The following is a 21,266-nucleotide window of genomic DNA, read 5'->3' on the forward strand; positions in this document are numbered from 1 at the left end:
AAAACTTATTAAGAGAAAAACATATTCTATAAAGTTGGGATCTTAAAAATGAAGAGGCACATTCTACCATTTATCAAGGAGAGTTTCTGTGGGGTATCTTGTGTTTGCATTTTAATCTTCTAAAATAGCACAGGCAGAGAAGACTAAAAACCCCATTAAATTCTGTATTAAAATTTCCACATTAAAACAGTCATGTCCTGACATACCTGAAACATTGATTTTTTTTTTTTTTTTGCGTTCCCCAAAAGGTTTCCTGATTTACTTTGCTTATGGCATTAGACACAGCCTGGAGGGTAATCTGAGAGATGAAGATGATGGTGAAGATGCTTACTCAGACAATATTAATGCAGCAACAGAAGAGAAATCTGCCATTCCAGCAAATGACCATCATCAAAGGAATCTCCGTTTACCTTTCATATTCCACGAAAAGACAAGCGAATGCTAATGTGGGCGGGAGCAGAGCTGGTCACGGCCTTAACATGCATACCCTACATTGAGTAAACCATGACAGGATGTCACCATCATGCTAGGTCGTCATGGGTGCTGCACACCTAGTTCACCCTAAGTAGAACTTACTCACCTGGTCAGCATCTCCCCAGATGGTGAATTACGGGCCCGGGAAACCTGAGCTCTTTCCTCCGTGATGAATATCCCCCGATAGTGGGAGCGTGTGTATGTGTGTGTGTGTGTGTACACGTTTGGGAACATGAATGTTCAAAGTGAGGGTATTCTACTATTACTGTGTTACATTTTTTTCAGTGTTGTCATTCGTTGGTGGCATATACTGCACATACTGAAATAGAGGTGAATCATTGAATAGAAAAGTTTCATTGGTGCCCCCGGTAGTTGAGGAAATAATGGTCGCTCTTCCATATTAGGCTTCGTTAATGTCAACTTAAGAGCATGCTGAAAATGCAGCTACCTACTGTGGTGTCATGGCATCTGTCACTGGTCAGAGGTGAGAGGAGGGGATAAGGAAGGAGCTTTTCTGGAAGCCGTAAATGCCAACAGTGGGTGTGGTACAGATTTCTTTTCCTGTGGGGTAGGATAGTTTGCTAAAACTTTAGCTAATAGGAGTGTTAGCTTGTGTCATAGTACACGGGTAAGAGTAGAATTCCGTGTCACCAGCTGGCATCCCTTTGACCTCTTGTCTTGGAGATCAGTGGTCCTTATACATAAGGCCTTCCCCTACCGTGAATGACGTACCCCTCAGCCCACTCAGGACTCGAGAGAGGTGCTGTGATCTACTTGGGACCCTTTAGACTAACCAGTGGAGGTGATCTCTGTGGCCAGAAAGCTCGTGTGAGTGGCCACGATGAGGATATGAGTGAAGATCTCAGAGTAGGACACACGCTTGCATAAGTAGACACCAAGCATCCTTTTTTAAAAAGTCACTTCAAATAAGCCAACAGACTCTCCCCGATCACACGGTTGGTGAAATGACTGATACGTATTCCGTTCCTTCATAACTAAATCAAGGTTCAGGTTTTTTTAACCTCATCAGGCAGAGTTCACTCCTTTGTTGCTGTTTTTGTTTTATCTTGCCCTGGATATGAGCAGCTACTGCAGCAAATTCTATCTTTACTACACACAGAAGAGGAAAAGATGAAGGGAGATAAAGAAAATTCCCCTATTCTGATATATATTAAAGTGCCTATTCAGATATTATAGGACATTTGGCCCAATTTAAGGGGCTCAGATCTAATTTGCCTCTGACGTTTTTTTTGCAAACATTTAGGGGTGTTTTTTCCTCCTCCCTGCCCCCCATAAATTGTTTAGCACTTTTTATTCCTTTTACTTTTAAATGGCCTCACTAAGCCTGTGAATACAAGCTCCAGTATTCTACAATAACCCAGCAATGGTTGGGGAAGCAAATATTTGGTTTAAAAACATTATTTGAAACTTCAAGCTAAAAAATTAACCAAATTGCATTAAAGCTATATAAACACAGTAACCTTTAGTATATGAGTAAATAAATTTTTATATGTAAGATTTTTCTAATTGTTCTATCTTTTTTGGGTTCTCTAATAGTGGACTATTTATCTGCAGGGTGTTTTACTTCTCATCGATTATTTTTTGTACAAATAATTAAACAGTTCATTAGATGAGTCCAGAAGCTAGACATGGATATGTAGGTGACATTCCCAGGACACCATGGTGAACAGTACCAAGCATGCCAGTTGACCTGCGTCATCCAAAGGCAAGGAGAGCATTTTTTTCCTCATAGTTCTTCCAAGAGGTCAGTTATTTTGTTGATGCCATTACAAAGCAAGCTGTGATTGTTGTGAATAGCCAAGAGTTTCTTGTGACTAAATGTCACATAAGCAGGTACAAAGCCTGGGTTTCTGGCTGCTAGTGTTGTAGCATCCCGGACACAGAACTCATTAAAGACATTCCACAGTTTCCAGGGTGCACGTGGTAAAATCTGAAGCCCAGAATTCTCTTTTAAGCTGCATGTTTTCCTGGAGAGAAGGAGTTGGATAAGCAAGGGGTAAAATATTTTTTTAAGGACTATAGGCACAATCTTAAATCCATGTTGTCACAGCAAGATACTGAGAACCGCTTTTATTCTATAATCCATCTAGAATAGGCCCTTTACATGGGGAACGTGAGCAATTTCATATACGAATATTTAAATCTTTAACAAAACCAAGAAATTTGTTTAGAATGTGATAGGCAGCTAAATTAGCTATTACAACTACTGTGTTCAGTTAGAAGCAGAATTTAGTTAAAAATTATTTTTCCACATTGAAGTACTTTACAAACACAAATATCATGAAAGGATGCTTTGGCAGTGACTGCTTTTTTTTTTTCTGTGAAGACACACACGGATGCATGTGTTTGTATGTAAACACAGTTACATATGTATGTGTGAGTATACATGCGTGGGTATGTATATGTGTGTATGTATTTCAAGTGTCAGTGTGTAAGTAAGTTGCGTTTATGATGGGCTTTGGATATCATATCTTTATGTGGGTAAAAAAACCCAACTATTGTGGAGAAAAATTAATGTTTTATATTGATAGATATGCTTATATAAAATTTTTAGGTTTTAAACTATTTTAAAACATACAGCAATTTTATATGTATATTTTCCATAGATAGATTCCTTAAGAAATATTTATAATGTTTCTAATATGAAATCACTAAACCCTCGTGCATTATAACAGGTGCTTTATAATCTGAAATGGAGTCGGGGTAGCGGACATTTGGATATTACTGTTTACTTGTTTCTGCGACACTTTTTCTGACCTATCTGTACTGCTCTGTGTTTCTTAGTCAAAGCCAATACTACCAGTCTTTGGCGCCTCTCTGTCCCTACGTTTGAATTCATCACCTTTTGAACAAAATGTTGTTTTTACTTTCTTAGAATTACCAAAATGTTCTGTGTAGATTTGAGTAGTGATCCGTCAAACTTATATAACGTTATCTTTGGAAATTAAAAAATAACATATACACATTCTTTTATTATAATAATTGTGATTGAGTAAAAGCAGCTTAAATTGCTTTTCTTTTTTACCCTCGGAAATACATTTTCAGCCTTTTTAGTGAGAACTTCTCATACTAGCACCTTAATTTTATACTCTCACAAGAAGAGAATGATTTGTGAATTACTGCATAAAGGCAACGCCAACCCTACGTTTACGGTTGCTGTGCAAACTCAAATTTAAAAACTATTTATGAGAAAAACTTGTTGGAACCTTTGAAATGTACTAAAAATACAGATTATCTTAATCACATTTCCCCCAGAGATAAACATCAAGAAAACTAAGACTAAAACATCATTTGAGACATACGTAGCAGATAGATAGAAAAGAAAAACTAACGCTGAAATACAGAACTGTACTATAACCAACCATGGTTGATAGAAAATACCATTTTCAGGATTATCTTCTTTTCAATAACAGCCTGTCTTCTTTTAATTTTTATGAATAAAATATTTTTTTAATTTAAATATTAGCCAAAATATTTCCAAAGTCCTGGGTGTTTGCAGGTAGTTGTTAATTTTTTTCAATAAAACACTTTGAATATTTTGGATTAGAATCTATTTTTATCAAATTATTTTCTAAATTGATTTGAATGCTCAGCAGGGAGAATAAGGAGAAGTAATCGCCCTCCAGTGGCGATGACAGAAGGAACAGATGAGCCTTCTGCTGTCTGAAGTCAGAGCATATCCCAAGATTACAAACCCCAGGGTGAAACTGTGCCAAGATTCCCACTCTCCCTTCCCTGTGCTATTCATGATTTCTCCAGATATGTTTCAAGTGATTGTTAGTTACCACCAAAAATGCAATTTCCATGGGACTTTAAAGGATTGGGCTTAGCGTGTACATCATGGGTTATTAAAGTTTACATGGTTATTGTGATTTGGGGGGGTGAGGTGAGATTAACTGTCCTTTTTGCTAGTGCCAAAACAGTGCCTTCTTTGTACACTTTCTACTATTTAAAGTTCTCCAACATATCCTTAAATGTCAAGGGGAAATGTCCTGAAGTTCATGTAGTAAATAAATGCCAGCAAAGGTCATTTTTTTTGTAGTCGTGTAGATGTGAAAATAAGGTTGCTTTGACTTTGTTGTTTAGCTGAGATTTTTTTTTCTTCTATCATTATATTTAAACACTTTAAAATAGGTTTCTGGATTTTGAGAAGTCTGAGCTTTTATTGTTATTGGTTTGGTTGCTGGTTTTTGTAATATTCATTATTGTTTATATGTACACAGTTTAGTCTTATTGATTTCAAACGCATTTTGTTATGGCTTAACCCAATCGGTAACGCTGTTTGCTGGAGCGCTTTACTTAGCTTCTATTTGCCACGGCTGAAGCCACTACCACAATCTCTGGGCCTCAAAGAGCCTTCCCTGACCACTGACAGCCCGTGGGGATCATAACCAGGACCCCGGGCTGGTTCCAGGGTCAGGAAACCTGCAAAGTGTGAGCTCCGAAGATACCCTTCCTGGGTGGGGTCTTAGAATGATGGGATAGAAGTGAAGGACTTCAAGTGAAAGCAAGATAGTTTGGGGTCTTTAATTTCATTTCCCAATATCCCATGAGTAGATCAAGATGAATAAGGACCAAGGAACCTCTATGACTCATGGAAGGGGTAGCCGATGCCTGGGACTGGCACAGTGGGGCCCGGCCTGTCACAGTCTCCGCACATGCACTGACGACCTCGCTGTGCAAATTGCGTGGCCAAGACCCAGGCGGTTAAGAGCCTTGTATTGCCCACGGGGTGGGTTTGATGGGCTCTTTATCTTCATTGTCCAGTAGGGGTGCCCAGTTGTTTTATTGCTTTATTTTGTTACCATTGTATTAATAGAAACTGTTGATAGCGCCCCAAACCCTACAGAAATTACATGTCTGTAAAAACCAACAAAGACTTTGGATCTGTGTGAATGTAAAGGTTGTTTTGTTTAGTACGCAATTTTAAATTTAAACGTTTTAAATGATAATCATTGTTCCTTTTTACTGACAAAGTTGGGTTCTTTTTTAGCATTTGTAATAAATAAAAACTGTTGCTGCTTTACCACTGTAAAATGTGCTTTCTAATGTGACCATGTATTTTTATTTATTTATTTTTTTTTTGAGACAGAGTGTCGCTTTGTTGCCCAGGCTAGAGTGAGTGCCGTGGCGTCAGCCTAGCTCACAGCAACCTCAAACTCCTGGGCTTAAGCGATCCTACTGCCTCAGCCTCCCGAGTAGCTGGGACTACAGGCATGCGCCACCATGCCCGGCTAATTTTTTCTATATATATTTTTAGTTGGCCAGATAATTTCTTTCTATTTTTGGTAGAGACGGGGTCTCGCTCTTGCTCAGGCTGGTCTCGGACTCCTGAGCTCAAGTGATCCACCTGCCTCGGCCTCCCAGAGTGCTAGGATTACAGGCATGAGCCACCACACCCGGCCAAACCATGTATTTTTAAAATAAATTTTAATATGACTTATAATAATGTAGCATGCATATGTGTCACACATACCAAACGCGTACATTGCATACTTATTTAAACTCCTTTTTTATTTGGAAACTTTTAAAGCTCAGAGTATAGTACAGTCTACATTGAAATGATTATATTGTTAAGAGTACTCACCCGGCAGCCAAGGGCCAACTGTATGACTAGCAAGTACCATGAGATAAGAGATGTCTTCACATACCCTTGATCCTCATGGAGCATTCCAGAAAGTATCGGTTGCTCCTGAAGCATGACACCCCGGGATCAGGCATCTGAGATCCTACCACTTCAACTACCATTTAATGAACCAGTCACTTTGACACTTCTGAGCTGCAAGAAGCTCCTCAAATATTCCTTCCATTGTATCATAACCTTTAATAGTGATCAGTTATGTGTAACTAAGTCATTTTTCTCTATAGCAAATAAATATTTATCAACTTCAACTGTTTTTACCCTCTGATAAGGAGGGAGAAGTCACAGCTTTTTAACATGATTCTAAGTTATTTAAAATTACAAATCTTTTGAATTAGCTTGTTTTTTGCTTTTGGTTTTTTTGTTTGTTTGTTTTTCAGACAGAGTCTTGCTCTGTTGCCCAGCTTGGAGGGCAGTGGCACGATCTTAGTTCCCTATAACCTCAAACTCCTGCCTCAGCCTCGTGAATAGCTGAGACTACAGGCACGAACCACCATGCCTGTCTAATTTTTTAATTTTTTGTAGAGATGGGGTCTCACTATGTTGCACAGCCTGGCCTCAAACAATCCTCCTGCCTCAGCCGCCCAAAGTGCTGGGATTACAGGCATGAGCCACTGCACCTGGCCAAATTAGCTTGTTTAATTTTGAAACGTCTTTGTGTATATACTTAGTTCCTATTGATTCTAGTAAATTGGAGGGAACATTGAATTTTTAAAACTTTAATATGGTCAGTTTAGCCAGCACTGAAAACCAAGCTAAAGTAGCTATTTGCCAAGTAGAAGCCTAAAACAATTTAATTGTTGGCTTGGTTAGGATCTCAGCCCTAGGTTTTGGTCCCCACGTCTGTTCTGGCACCATGGGATCACATGAAGGAATTCATCCCCCAGAAGCTCTGTCTGGGCTGTGGGTCCAACCAGGAGCCCCTAGAAGTAGGAGCATGATCTCGTTAGTGTTTAAAGAAGGCCATAGAGAGGCTTCCTTTTGGGGCTAAGGGCTCAAAGCCCATGGATTACTAAGGGATTACGCTAAGTTCCATCTGTCTGTGTGGAAAGAATGATTCATGTCATCTCATAAAATATCTCAAAAAACTCTCAAAGACATACAAAAATAACTCTCATTATCACATTATCTCAACTGGTCTTTTAAAGTAGGTCAAAGTATGGGTGGAACTATCTAGAAAGAAACTGAACTCAACACTGATTTATTTAAGTGAACCTTCCTCGTAATAGATTGGTAACCACCTCTTACATGCTTTTAGATACCAGAGATTTCAGATGTCATAAACCCTGGGTTAAGTGTCCTTGTTACTCTACTAAGAAGGGAGCAGTCAACAGGCAGAGGAAAACAAGATAGGGACTGCAGTACCCAGGGTGGCCTCAAATCTCCATGGTGGGAAGCAAGCCAGTTTGGGGCCTCTGGGTCCCTTTAACCTACAAAGACTACAGCATTGTCATGGTTCAGGATTATGGGGTTCCCCAATGGGTGAGTCTGTAAGTCGCCAGAATCTTTTCCTGACTGGTCATTGATACCTGATGATTCTTCATGCAAGGACCAAGGGTTTCACTGTCCTGGTAAAAATCAGGCTTAAAATGGCGATGTTTTGGCAGAAGTATTGACTTAAATTGGCACAAAGGTATGAGGACTGATAGTAGATGCTTTTCAAAAAGACCATTTACAGCAAGTAAGCAGAGGAAAGCAAATAGGTGAGCGAGATAATTAACGGGGGGCGGGGGCGGGTGTGGATTAAGTAAAGAGAAAGAACATAGGAAGGAGAGACTGAAAGTCTTAAGTCACATGTTTCCTATTTTGCATTTCAGCTTAGAGTTGTGCCCGCCTTCCATTGCCACTTAGAGTTGCTCTTGCAACTAATGAATAGGTGATGCATACTTCCAACATGCTATATCCCAGAGCTAGGAAGGTAATTTCTTTTGCCTCATTGATTGTAAGTACACCAAGTTCCCAGGGACCTTGCCTTACTCTAAGGGTATCTCTTGATGAGTGGCTCTGGGAGCATCAAAAATGTCTGGCATTTCTGTTAGAATGTAGTTTTCAGGGAGTGCCATATTTAAAACTACTAAAGTTAGCTCCTGCTGAAACCTTGACGCATTCTTTTTTGTAAAAAAAAAAAAAAGGTCATCTTGATTATATTTCTGTAGTTAATGGAGACAAGTTAGAGAGAAGTTAAATGTCCTTATCTTGAGGATGGGGAAAGGCTGCCCAAAATATTGGCTATTTTTTTTTTTTTTTTTTGCTTACCTAATAAATTCCTGATAGTATTGTTCCTTTGAAGGGGCAAAAAAAGTAGTGAGGGCGAAGGAATATGGAGATTTTTCTAGGACTACTGAGTAATCATAGAAAACCACTATTCATTAAAGTTTACAACGAAAATTTTACAGGTAAAATAATTTACAAACAAGGAAGTCATAATGGAGGCACTGAAATCTCACTGTGACTTTTCATCCTTCAGGTACACATTGTATACCAGCTTGTGCTTCTAAGGAAAATGGAAAGAAATACGCTTTTGTAGACCTAGGTCTACAAATGCAGCCTTCCCCGCACCACACCTGGATCACACTCAGTCACTCAGTTCTCTCTTCCATTCCTGATTTTTCACTTCTCCCTCTGCTCTTCTCTTTTCTCTGCAACACCCCATTTGTTAAGCCAACGCAAGGAACCGCAGCCATTGCTCTTCAGAGAAAGATAATAATGCACGGCCACTCTATGCCCTCCCAAATGTGACAGTGGGTCCCTGGATACCACTTTCACAAGGTGTTTCTGTGTTTTCATCTTCCTCTCTTCCCACGTAAGGAAGTAGCTGATTCAGGAGAGGTGTGGATCCCCTGGTCTGTTCCATCCCTGAGCCACTCTGTGTTTCCCGGAGTTAGGGGTCAGTGGCTTGTAAACACTAAAGGCTAATGCAAGAGTGAGGCAGAGGTAGCGGAAAGGCACGAGCTAATAAAGACAGAAAAAATGGGTCTTGCAGGTATCATGATCATTTACCTAGAAACCCAAGAGATCAGTGGAAAACTATTTAGACTAATAAGAGTGTTCGTTAAGGTGACCAGATACAAGCTAAACATACAAAAGATTAATCAGGACTTAGAAAACCAGGCTTCAAGTTGTACTAGAGTTAGAGCTACAAGACAGGGCTTATTTTAATTGGCCAACATTGCAGCAATTGTTGGAGGAAAAATGGAAAAGATAAACATAGAGATTCTAATAATAAAATTCTTTCTTACCCTGGAGACGAAGCACATGATTTTTATAGTGAAATCAAACCCATTAAAAACACAGTTTTGAAAAAAGAAAAGAAAAAGGAAAAAAAAAAAAACCCACAGCTCTGGCAATTTTATTTTTCAAACTCAAAGTCATCTTGAGATTGTCTCATTCAGGAATAATAAGCCTTGTGATTAGCTACAAGTGTTGGAAAGCCCCTATACTTCTCATAACCCCTGCTCCTATCCTAATATAGACCCCTCTATTAGTTTGCTAGGGCTACTGTAACTAGGTGTCACAGACTGGGTGGCTTAAACAACAGAAATGTATTTTCTCTTGGTTCTGGAGGCTGGAAGTTTGAGATTAAGTTGTCAGCAGAATTGATTCCTTCTGAGGCCTCTCTCCTTGGCTCATAGATGGCCTTCTTGACCCCGTGTCTTCACGTGGTCTTCTCTTGCTGCTCGTGTCTGTGTCCAAATTCCCTCTTCTTTTAAGGACACCAAACACATTGGATCACGGCCCACCCTCATGAGACCCTACTTTAATTTTATTACCTCTTTTAAGCCCCTACCTCCAAATACGGTCACATTCTGAGGCACTGCAGGTTAGGACTTCAGCAAATGAATTTTTTTGGGGGGGGGACACACCTCAGCCCATAACACAAACCTAGGTTAAGTGTTATGTGCCTACATTTAGCTAAAGTGTATGTGATATAGAAAAGGCTTGGGAAATAGAATTCCAAAATTGTTTTGTATATACCAACGTTAACCAGTTTGAAAATGCAATAGGGGAAATTTTAATTCATAATGGCAAAACAAATATGTAAACTAGCAAAAATGAGAAATAAGCCTAATAATTATTAAGCTTATGTGGAAAAAATAAGACTTACCTGGAAAAAATAAGACTTACCTAGAAAAAATACAACTATGTAACTATATAGCTGTGTGTTTAACTATATGACCACACCCACACACCAAATTTATGTATATTTACACACACACACACACACCAAATTTAGCTAACATGTATTTGACAGAAAAGGGAGTTGGAAATGCAGAATTCCAAAATTGTTGTTTAAATACCAGCATTAGCCAATTAGAAAAATGTCATGGGTGCATAAAAGACCTGAATAAATGAAAAGATCCATAACATTATGACATTCCTGGATCGGAAGACTCAGTAGTGTAAATATAGCCATTCTTTCCCAAAACATAAATTCAATGCATTCATAATCAAATGCAATAAACTTTTTATGGAGATTGACAAGTGCTCCGTGGGAGGAGGTGAGGTCTGAGCTAACCCTTGTAGGATGAGTGAAGCCAGAAGGGCAGGCAGGTGGCAGAATGCAAGAGGAGACTGTTGCAGGCAGAGGGAACAGCAGAGGCAGTGGACCGGGGTGGCTGGGTGTGCAGAAGGTGGGGGTGGGTGTCGTGGAGAGTGTGAGGCCAGGAGGGCAGGAGTGAGCTCAGGGAGGAAGCAGAGAGGCAACTGGCCCCAGCTCTCCAGAATTTGAGCCTTTGAAGGGTTTGAGTAGGGTGAGGCTTTCTAGGGTTTCATTTGCAAATAGATCTAATTGCTAAAGACAGACTGGATTGAGGTGCAAGAAGGAGGGGCGGGGGACCAATCAGGACCCATGGCCACACTCCTGATGAGAGAGGAGCCCTGAGCCAGGGCAGTGAAGCTCGGTAGTGATGGCAAAAGAGCAGTGAACTTGGTGCACAGTCAGCAGGGAGGAGAGAGAGGGAGGAAAAGGAGGAGTCTACACTGAACCGGGGTCTCCAACACCCAGTGAGAATGAAGCAGTCACTCATGGAGTCAGAAGGGAAAGGGATCTCACCCCAGGCAGATTTAGCCACTCCTGTGTGAGTTCCTGAAGTTCCCTGCTCAGAATTCCCCCCGGAAGGCGACACATCCCATTGCAGTGGTCTAAATGCTTGTCTCTAGGCTGGTGTCTGCTCCTTAAAAAGAGCCACGCTGGACGGTGTCTTGACCTTCACCTCCATAGTACCAAACACATAGTAAACGTCGGCTGAAATAATCATCAAGTCTAGTTTCCTCTTGAAAGACCCTAAAACCCAGACGGTTAAGTGAGTTGGGAGGAGAGTTGAGAATTTGTTGCAGTGTCAAGACTTGAACCTTGTTCGTCTTTATTCCCAGGCAACTAACTGTTCTCTCCACTGCAACACAGTGAATGGCAAAGCTGAGTTTAGAGCTGGCAACAGGGAGTGTGGCGTTCTTGGGTCCCCCTGCATGAAGTGGCTGAGAAGTACCAGTTTGTCATGAACTGCAGCTCCTCTTCCCTTGGGTGTCGAGGGAGAAGTCCCAGCCTGTTATTTTGAATTGAGCTCTATTTAACAGTAATGCTTGTTGTTAAAGATCGCAATGAGATGGGACACTTCTTACCTGGGGGACTACACACTGGCATCCCTGCACCCGCAAACTGCCTTGATCATGTGAGTCTGCAAGCTGAGGAAGCCCTGGTGGCTTTCTGCAGGGGGACACATGAATGACTAGACCCTCTGCCCCACCACAGCGCAGACTATGTGCAAGGTCTTCTTTCCCACTTGACTCCCGTCGTGAATCTGTCCTTGCAACCCGGCCACCAGGTACAGGGCCGGGTGCAGAGCCCATCCTGGCCAGACACAGGAGCAGCAAGAACAACCAGGGACAACGGTCCTGTCGCTGAGCGCAAGTGAGAGGGAGAAGAACAGAAATGTAACATTCAGGGGACACTTTTTACAGAGCATCAAGGCTTTGCTGGAGCAGGCGGGGCGAGCGCTGGTGACATTCGGACAATCATGGTTCAGTGTGACCCACAGTATTACACCGGGCCTTCTTGAACTTGATAAACTTGGTAAAAAAAGAAAAAGAAAACGCCGAGCCTCGGAGAAATTCAAGGAGTGACTGTCGCGTTATAAGTCACATTTTGCTCTCATCCCTTCCACCCTGCGCCTGGAAGAAGCGCTGCGCACCCGGCTCCGCCAGGGGGCAGGAGAGGTCATATCACAAAGGGAATTTAAAAAAAAAAAAAAAAATCCCAACTTTTCCCCCCAAACTGTGTTCCTCCCCGGGAAACCGAATCCTCCGGCTGTGGCGTCCCAGGCGCCCGCCCCTCGCCCGCCGCCTGTCCCTGCGCCCCCGGCCCCGGCCCCGGAGATGAAGCTCTGGCTGCTGCTCGGTCTGCTGCTGCTGCACGCAGCGCTGGAGGATGGTGAGTGACTCGGGGCGACGCGGCCACCCGGCTTGCGCGCTGACTTTAGCCGGGACCCCCAGCCCCTGTCGCGCTCCTGCCAGCTCTTCCTCTAACTTTCGGCCTTCGGTGGCTCTGCCCCGCGGCGCCACTCCTTGCCCGGTGCACCTGCCCCGTCCTGGGAGGGTCTCCTTTCCTCCTGCCCCCTGCGTCCCCAGAAAGCCATCTGGGGAGGTGGCAGCTGCCGCCATCCTTGGGAGCCCACCAGGACCTCTCCAGCGCTCCAGCAAAGCCCTCGCTCCGCGGGCGCACGGAGCATCCCCAGCCGGCGCCTGGCCCGGCCCCCACTGTCAACGTGTCGGTCTGGGAGGTGGCCCGGGAGCCGCGGGTCGCTTCCACCCCTGCGCCGCGTGGCCCGGGACCTCTGCGACCGAGGGCGGCTGCCACCTAAGCAAGGCGATTGCCGAGTCTTTGACCAAATTCCACTTCCCCTTCGCAGTCCTGAGTGCATTTCGTACGCCAACCTTGGGCTTGACTCCTGCAAGATCTTCCTAGGTCTTCTATCAAAAATTTCTATGTATTAAACTTTAAAACCAATCAAAACCCCACAGCTTGTTATATTTCTTATCTGATTGGATGGGAAAAGGTGAAGAAAACTTTTCTGGGGTGTTTTGGGGGTTTTTTTGTTTGGTTGGTTAGTTGGGTTTTTTGTTTGTTTGTTTGTTTTTTGTACAACATATAGGAATGTGCACCACTGCGCGGTTTTGAACGTGTGCCTGGCCTGGGTCCACCCTGTTGTGTAGACTCATAACCACAGGGTCAGGCTTTATTTCTATGCGTTTTTATGTTCATGTGTGTGTGTGTTGCTGTTGTACGTTATATATTACCGTCAGCATTTAGTTGCTTTGTTTGCTCCATTATTTACTCAACTGGTGTTTTTGTACAGTGCATATTTCATCTGGGCACATCCTGGTGTCTCAAACTTCTTGAAATTCCTCGTCTACAATTTTTGCTTAGATTTGGTGGGAAGGCAGCTTTTGCTGTTATGCAACCTCACACTGCAGCCAGCTCAACCTGGCTCACATTTTATCCACTCCTCAATCCTGCCCAGCTCCTTTCTTTCCTAGGAAACTCCAAGCATTTGCCAAAAATATACCACATTCTAGTTTGCAAAGTCCAAGATGGTTGTGAGACTTGAAGCTGAGCGTGAGAATCTTAAGCCTAGAGCCCTGCTTAATAAAGTGCAGGCAGCGCTTCTACTGGGGGCGAATAATACTTAATCCCGTGCCCAGAGAGAAGTTGGCATGAGTTCAGTTTGTAAAATGCAGCATTAAAATGCTCCTGGCGGGTCCTCGTATGTGATTGCTGACATGGCGGAAATGCAGTATTCAGTGTCATTTTTGAATAAGGCAGAAGATGGCCAGACAAAATCATTTCACATAATCTATTCACTTGTTTATACCCAAGATGCCACTCTTGGGGGCTCAGGAAGCAACTTCAGCTTCTGCCTCCTGGCTCCTTCCCAGCCGACATGTACCCAGACCATGTGAATGATTGCAAACATCTGCCTAAATAAATTAGCGTCTGTTTAAATTGTAATTCATGCAAACAACATTTAGGAGACAGAGAAAGCGGAATAGAGACTGAATATTTTATAAGAAATAATTGATAAGTTTTAGGTATGATAATAGCACTGTGGTTTTGTTTTTGAAAGTACATATATAGGTATAGACTATTTATGGATAAAAATACACATAGTGCTACATTAAGTTATGCAACAGTTTTCCTAAACCTAGGAAGAATGTTTTTCCTGTTTCCAGTTGTGTGGGGGATTGGGGCCAGGCACAGCCAATGAGAGTAGATCACCCCCCCACCCCCAGTGCTGGCGTCTAAATTGGCAGGTTGGTAACATGCTGCCTGCCAGGCTATCCTAAAGCCCAAACTGCAAACCCAAGGCCCACAAGTCAGCTTGTCCCACCGCCTTTCAGTTTTTGTCAGTTTTTGCGAACTTTGCCTTGCCTTCTAAAATGCTTTCAATTTTTGAAAATAATGTTCTTTCTCCTTGGGAAGAGTGAAAGCTGAAAGGGCATATAATATTTCATGGCATGAAACTGAGGCATGAAAAGTCAATAAATAGCCCAAGATCCCACTTAGACATTGATCACGGCACCTGATGTTCAGCATTTATATGGAATATGTACCATTGAGTTTATTGATACAGTGCTGCTAAAAAGTATAAAATCACAGGCACTTACCAACCTTTGATTACCTGCATATTTGTATTCAATGTCAGGAGCAAATGTTAATGTATGTGTTACTGCTGTTTTGGTGAACAACACCAGAGCCTTGATCCATGCTAATTTAATCTTCAGTCTAACATGGGTTTATTTTGCATCTTATGAAAGCGTTTTCTTTCTGGGAGGACTAAAGAGATTCATTATGGTATGAGGGCAGTTCAGCCAGATCTCTAGAAAGGCATGGACAGAGACAAATGACAGTGATTCTCTAATTAAGACCCTGTCTCGTGTCTATGTCTTAGTTTATTCCTGGGAAAAAGAGAGTAAAAATTAGTTCAGAAATCTTTATAATGAAAAGAGAATTATAAGATTCCTCATATTTTATGAGTGCAAATCATGAAGGGTTTGAAGCATTTAGGATCTTTGCCTGTATGTTTCACATACAAAATAATCTCTGATCCTTAGAGACAAAAAAAAAAAAAAAAAAGAAAAGAAAAGTTTGAGGGCAAGAGACAGCGAGAGCCAGGTGATCAGAGGAGGGTGAAAAGTCCTCAGGTGTGTTGGTTTTTCCTGGAGAAGGTTGTAAAACCCTCTCTTTGTGGTGCTCATGATTAAAGGAAGAGACCAGATAATGAACAAAGACAATTTCAGGAAGTGCTAAGTGGCTTGAAGAATCATTCATCAGGCTATATTAGTTTCCTACAACAGAGTACCATGAACTGGGAGAGTTAAAACAACAGAAGTTTGTTTTCTTCCATCCTGGAGGCTTGATGTTCAAGATCAAAGTGTCAGCAGGGCCAGGCTGCTTCTGAAGCTCGGGGTGGCATCCTTCCCTGCCTCTGCTGGCTTCCGGCGGTGGCCAGCAACCCTTGGCGTTCCTTGGCTTGCAACTGAATCCCTCCGATCTCTGCCTCTGTTGCCACTGGTCGTCTTCTCCCTGTGAGTCTATCTTCACATGGCCTTTTACTCTTCCTATGTGTCCCTTCTCTTCTTAGAAGGACATTAGTCATACTGGATGAGAGCCCATCCTAATGACTTCATCTGAACTTGACTACATCTGCAAAGACACTATTTCCTTCCAAGTAGGGTCACATTCACAGGTGCTGGGGGGTTTAGACTTCCATGTATCCTTTTAGTGGACGAAACCAACCAATAACTCAGGGTAAGACGTGGATCTGATTGAGGAGGAGAGTGAGGGTGCTGTGCTGTGTCCTCACAAAATCTCAGGTTGACATTTTATCTCCAATGTGGTGCTGTTGGCAGTGGGAGGTATTTGGATCATGGGGGCAGATCCCCCATGAATAGGTTAATGACTTCCCTCGAGGGTGAGTGAGTTCTGTTAGTTCCAGGCAAGAGCTGGTTGTTAAAAAGAGCCGGGCACCTGTCCCCTCTTCCTCTCTTGCCATGTCATCTCTGCACAGCCGACTCCCCTTCCTCCATGGGTGGAAGCTCCCTGGAGCCCCCACCAGAAGCAGATGCCGACACCGGGCTTCTTGGACAGCCTTGTTCTGCTGATGAAGGGCCTTTAAAGCCTCCACATAATGTGAACTGATACCAAAGGACCAGAGAAAGAGACATGAGTTTATTTGGGAAGTTTACATGCCAGGGCTCCAGTGGTGGTTGGCCAGCCGGGCCGTTCTCCATGCCATACCCAGAAACAGCAAGTGATTATATAGGCATGTCTGCAGGCGTATAACTCTCAGTACTGACTTGAACCCTCTCCAGCCCCAGGAAAGGAACTTTAGGTAGCGTGGAGAAGACTTGTGATAAACAGGAGTGGCTTCCTAAATTTTTAGGAAAACCCGAAGGGTTAGCCACAGAGTCTGTGTGTTAGGTTAATGCCCATATGTAACATTTCTTCGTTCGTTTTTGAAGATGAGTTTTTGACCAGCATCACTTGGGGATTCTAATGTGTGGTTGGGAACGGCATCTCCAGCCCTTCCGGGAGGTTGGGCTCCCATCCCCAGCGTCAAGTTCTGTTTGACTTGGAACTCCTAGTCCAGTCAAGCAAAGATGTGTGCAAATACAGTGAAACCGCCACAATATGCTAATCTCTAAGCGAATCGAGAGGCAAAATGGCATGAACCAGAGAAATCTCTAGACTTGGAGCCAGAGGGTCTGATTTTTTTAGTACCTTTTTAATGACTGAGGGTGTGACACTTGGCATCTGTAAACCTAAAAAAAAAAAAATAATAGCTGCTTTGCCTCTACCAGGAGTTTGTCAGGGAGGTCCCATGAGACAGCCATGAAACAAGCAGCGCTTAGCAGTTACTTACTGTGGCCCACACACTATTGTCAGCATTTTAAACATTAAGTCATTTAATTCCTGCAACAATCCGTGAGGTGGTTACCCTAACCCTATCATTCTCAATTTACAGATGAGGAAACTAAAAGAAGAGGGCAAGTAACTTCCCAAGGTCACACGGGTAGTAAGTGGCAGGCCTGGATCTGAAGTCAATGATGATATTTAATTGTGAATTTTGCTGCTTACTTCTCTATACACTATACTATGCAATAGTCTCAAAAATGCAATAGTAATGGACTTCCTCTTTTATCTACAATATACATTCTTTAAGTCTTTGGAAAATAACTAATTTACATAGGCTAAAGAGTCATATTCTTTTTTTTTTTTTTGAGACAGAGTCTCGCTGTGTTGCCCGGGCTACAGTGAGTGCCGTGGCATCAGCCCAGCTCACAGCAACCTCAAACTCCTGGACTTAAGCGATCCTACTGCCTCAGCCTCCCCAGTAGCTGGGACTACAGGCATGCGCCACCATGCCCGGCTAATTTTTTTCTATATATATATTTTAGTTGGCCAGATAATTTCTTTCTATTTTTAGTAGAGACGGGGCCTCGCTCTTGCTGAGGCTGGTCTTGAACTCCTGACCTCGAGCAATCCACCCGCCTTGGCCTCCCAGAGTGCTAGGATTACAGGCATGAGCCACCGCGCCCGGCCAAGAGTCATATTCTTTTAAAAAATTAGACATGGGATTTGGGAGTCACTCAGTCCCAGGACTGTCTGGCTACCTGTGGGGTCGCTAAGCTGGCTCCTTTAACTTAGCATTGTTGCCATCAAACTGTGGACCCGTTCTGTAGTCTGGCAGCTGGACCAAGTATACAGTTAGATCAGCTGGTGGGGATATTTGGTCGATAGATCCAGTTATCTTGCAGGGATAATAGCAAACATTTGGACCCATAATATCTGTAATCAGCTAGTCCAATGTTCCTGAGTAGCATAGCAAAACAAGATCTGATAGCTTAGAAGTCAGCCAACTAGCACTGATTGCCTAAATTCCATAGGCTTTACAGATGATGATTGTTATTTCTGTTAGCCTGAATTCCTGTTACATGATAAAACACCCAATTAGACATTAATCCAGAGGTTCATTAATCTTATAGGCATAGTGTGACTAATGCCATAAGGCACAGATTACTTGGACATCACAGTGATGGGCTTTTACTTTCTGTCTTAAGAATAATGTGACTTCTACACTATTGCCAAGCTGAGGGTTATGCTTCACCACTGATGTTGCTGAATGAATGTATTTTTGTTGGTCTGACGTGTTCCCAGCAATTACGATGCCGTTCCTTCTAGGAGGCTGGGGACCGTGTGCGTGTGAGCCATTGTCTGTCGCTGTCTAGCATTAGAACCAGGGGCGCCAAACCCAACACTCAGGGTTGGTGGAAGTCTGGGCAGACAGCAGGTTCAGCGGCAGGTGCTGGGGACTCGGCCTTGGAGACTAGGGTTCAAGGACACAGCTCTGCTCCCTGGAAAGATTGAGAAAGCTCAATAGGAGCCATAACGCAGAGAAATGGGAGTAGAGAAAGAAAAGGAAATAAGAGATTCAGGCCTAGAAGAGGAAAGAAATCACAACCAAACCTGGGGTCACAGAAGAGAAGGCCATGGATGGGTTCTTGGGAGAGCCAAGAGGGCTCCGGGAGGAAGACATAGAAGCTCGAAGAGTGAGGATTGGATGTTGACACTGAGCTGAAAGGTCCTAAGAGCAGCATTGGTTCTAGAATCAGGGCCAGGCTGAACCACGAGTGGAGGTTAAGTGGCTCTCAAGGGTCAAAAGGCAACACACAAGAGAAGCCAAGTTTCATCATTACACAGTTGAATCCAAAGCAGCTGAGTTTTTTTTTTTAAATTATCTTTTTAGATATGGGGTCTTGCTGTGTTGCCCATGCTGGTCTCAAACACCCTGGCTCGAGTGATCCTCCTGTCTCAGCTTCCCAGTGTTCTGGGATTACAGGCATGAGCCACCACACCTGCCTGAGTTTTTGATTATAATTTTCTCTTATCGCATTTTCCCATTTTATACAAGTGTCCTGTAATTCTCTCAATTGGCCAAGGTGTGTGTATTTATTTAAAATATGTACAGAATGTTTATCTCCACATAGTGAAATAAGCACTTTGGAATTGAGGCTAGGAGACCTAGGTTCCTGCATTCTGCCACTAACCAGCTGAGTGACTTTGTGCAATTGATTTAACTTTTCAGGGCCTCCTTTATTTATGTTTAATCTACAACATGAGGACTTTACCTAAATAATCTCTAAGGATCCTGTAAGTTGGGACATTTTGTAATGCTATGAGCGTATATCAAGGTGGCCTATGAGCTTCTGCAGACGGATGGTCAAACTGAAAATGGAGGACGGTCCCCTTTTCATCTTCGCTGGGTGGACACAGCTGCAAGGCTGCGAGGACCCTGGCTGAGATTTCTGGAGCCCGGTGGCCTTCCGAGGGCAGGGCAGTGGGAGCAACCCTCCCTGGGTACAGGCAATAAGGGGTTCGTTGTCTGTAGAGGAGGCAAAAATGATAATAAAACCAACTTAATTAAAGTCGGTCAGCTCTTTATTATCACTATTTACTGGCAACTCAACAACTTTGGTGATGAGATACTCCTCCCCCTAAAAATATTTAGAGTGTCAGCTACATTCTAAACCATTGCTACAGTTACTGTTGAGTTTTAATAACTTACTTGCAGGATTTAAGTTGGCATGTGTTTAGTACTTATTGTTCAGTAAACATTGTATTCTACTAATACATGGACACTTTGGCCCCTGACAAACGTAGATGCCACTCAATGCATTTGTTTTGAGAGTTCATTATGGTTCGAAATCTTTTGAGTGCACTTTCAGTGCAGTTCGTGTCTCCAGTCCCTGGGAGGCTACATATTCCTACGTTTAAATACTAGATGCAAGATGAGCAGTGATAACACAGAAATTGCAAAGACAAGAAACAGACCCGAGTGCCTTCAGTTCTGCCATTGTATGTGACCACGTGGAGATTGTGAGACAGTGTGTGAACTACATGGAATAACACTTTTGTAAGGACAAATTTTAATTCATACATGAAATATTTTGCTGAATTTGAATAATATCTTTGCTAGGAAATATTTCTTTTTGATTGCTTTAAAACTAAAGACTGAATCAAAATGCTGGTTACTACGTGATGATTACTGAAAGTAATTTTGACGTACGAGGAGGGAAGCGTTCATCTTGCTGTAGGTATCAAATACTCTGTGAATGCCACTGCTATCGCCCACTGCTCTCTGCTCATTCTTACAGTTACTGGCCAAAACCCTCCCAAGAACAAACGTCCAAAGGAACAAGGAGAAAATCGAATCAAACCTACCAACAAAAAGGTGAAGCCCAAAATTCCTAAAATAAAGGACAGGGACTCGGCTGATTCCACACCAAAGACACAGTCTATAATGATTCAAGTGATGGATAAAGGTCGCTTCCAGAAGCCTGCTGCTACCCTGAGTCTGACGGCAGGGCAGACCTTAGAGCTTCGATGTAAAGGGAGTAAGATTGGATGGAGCTATCCTGTGTATCTTGACACCTTTAAGGACTCTCGCCTCAGGTAAGCATTTAAAAAGAATTTTTTTTTTACTTGTGTTGGGAAAAGAGTTTAGTTTCAATCCCTCATTAAATATTACTTTGTTTCTGACATCTACCATTTCACCTTAATAGATAAAAATGGAAGCTCGATGAGCAAAAGCCATAGATTTTATTTCTTTGGTCAGTGAAAAAAAATTACTGCAAATCCTACCAACATGGGTTCAAAGAGCGAAATTTTATAAGAAACTATAATATATGGTACTTTTGTATGAAAACATGACAAGAGGGAAATGTATAGAAAACCAAAATTTTACAGAAAACTGTAATGCATAGAGATGGAAATTTAAGAATTGTGAAAAATAATGGACTTACTGTTTTATGTTATTTTTTAAGTGATCATAATGGCAACTGAAATGATCTAACAGATTCCTATGAGCAATTTGACCAGACACTAACTTAAACTACTTTTAAACTTTTCAACTGCTCGTGATGATTTTTACTTTCGTGAATAGGACTTTTAGATACAGAAACCTCAGTGGGTAGGACAAAGATTGCTTATGTTTGAATGAGTATGTTTCAGGAGGCTGAGCTGCTTGTTCAGGAGAAGTGGTTAAGAAGATGGTTGTGACAACTGTGACAAGTG

At 42.5% G+C, this 21,266-nt stretch overlaps 1 protein-coding gene across 1 annotated transcript in view; it reads left to right on the top strand.

Moving 5' to 3' along the window:
• Positions 1–12,433: 12,433 nt before the first annotated feature.
• PDGFRL (platelet derived growth factor receptor like) overlaps positions 12,434–21,266 on the top strand; it is a 37,706-nt gene continuing 28,873 nt past the window's right edge. Inside the window, exons 1-2 of the mRNA XM_045535533.1 lie at positions 12,434–12,563; positions 20,348–20,645. Of these exons, the coding sequence (XP_045391489.1) occupies positions 12,509–12,563; positions 20,348–20,645 (353 nt within the window). The 5' untranslated portion in view covers positions 12,434–12,508. The remainder of the gene's footprint in view (positions 12,564–20,347; positions 20,646–21,266) is intronic.

The sequence above is a fragment of the Lemur catta genome, chromosome 22, assembly GCF_020740605.2.
Source record: "Lemur catta isolate mLemCat1 chromosome 22, mLemCat1.pri, whole genome shotgun sequence".
NCBI classification, from domain to species: domain Eukaryota; kingdom Metazoa; phylum Chordata; class Mammalia; order Primates; family Lemuridae; genus Lemur; species Lemur catta.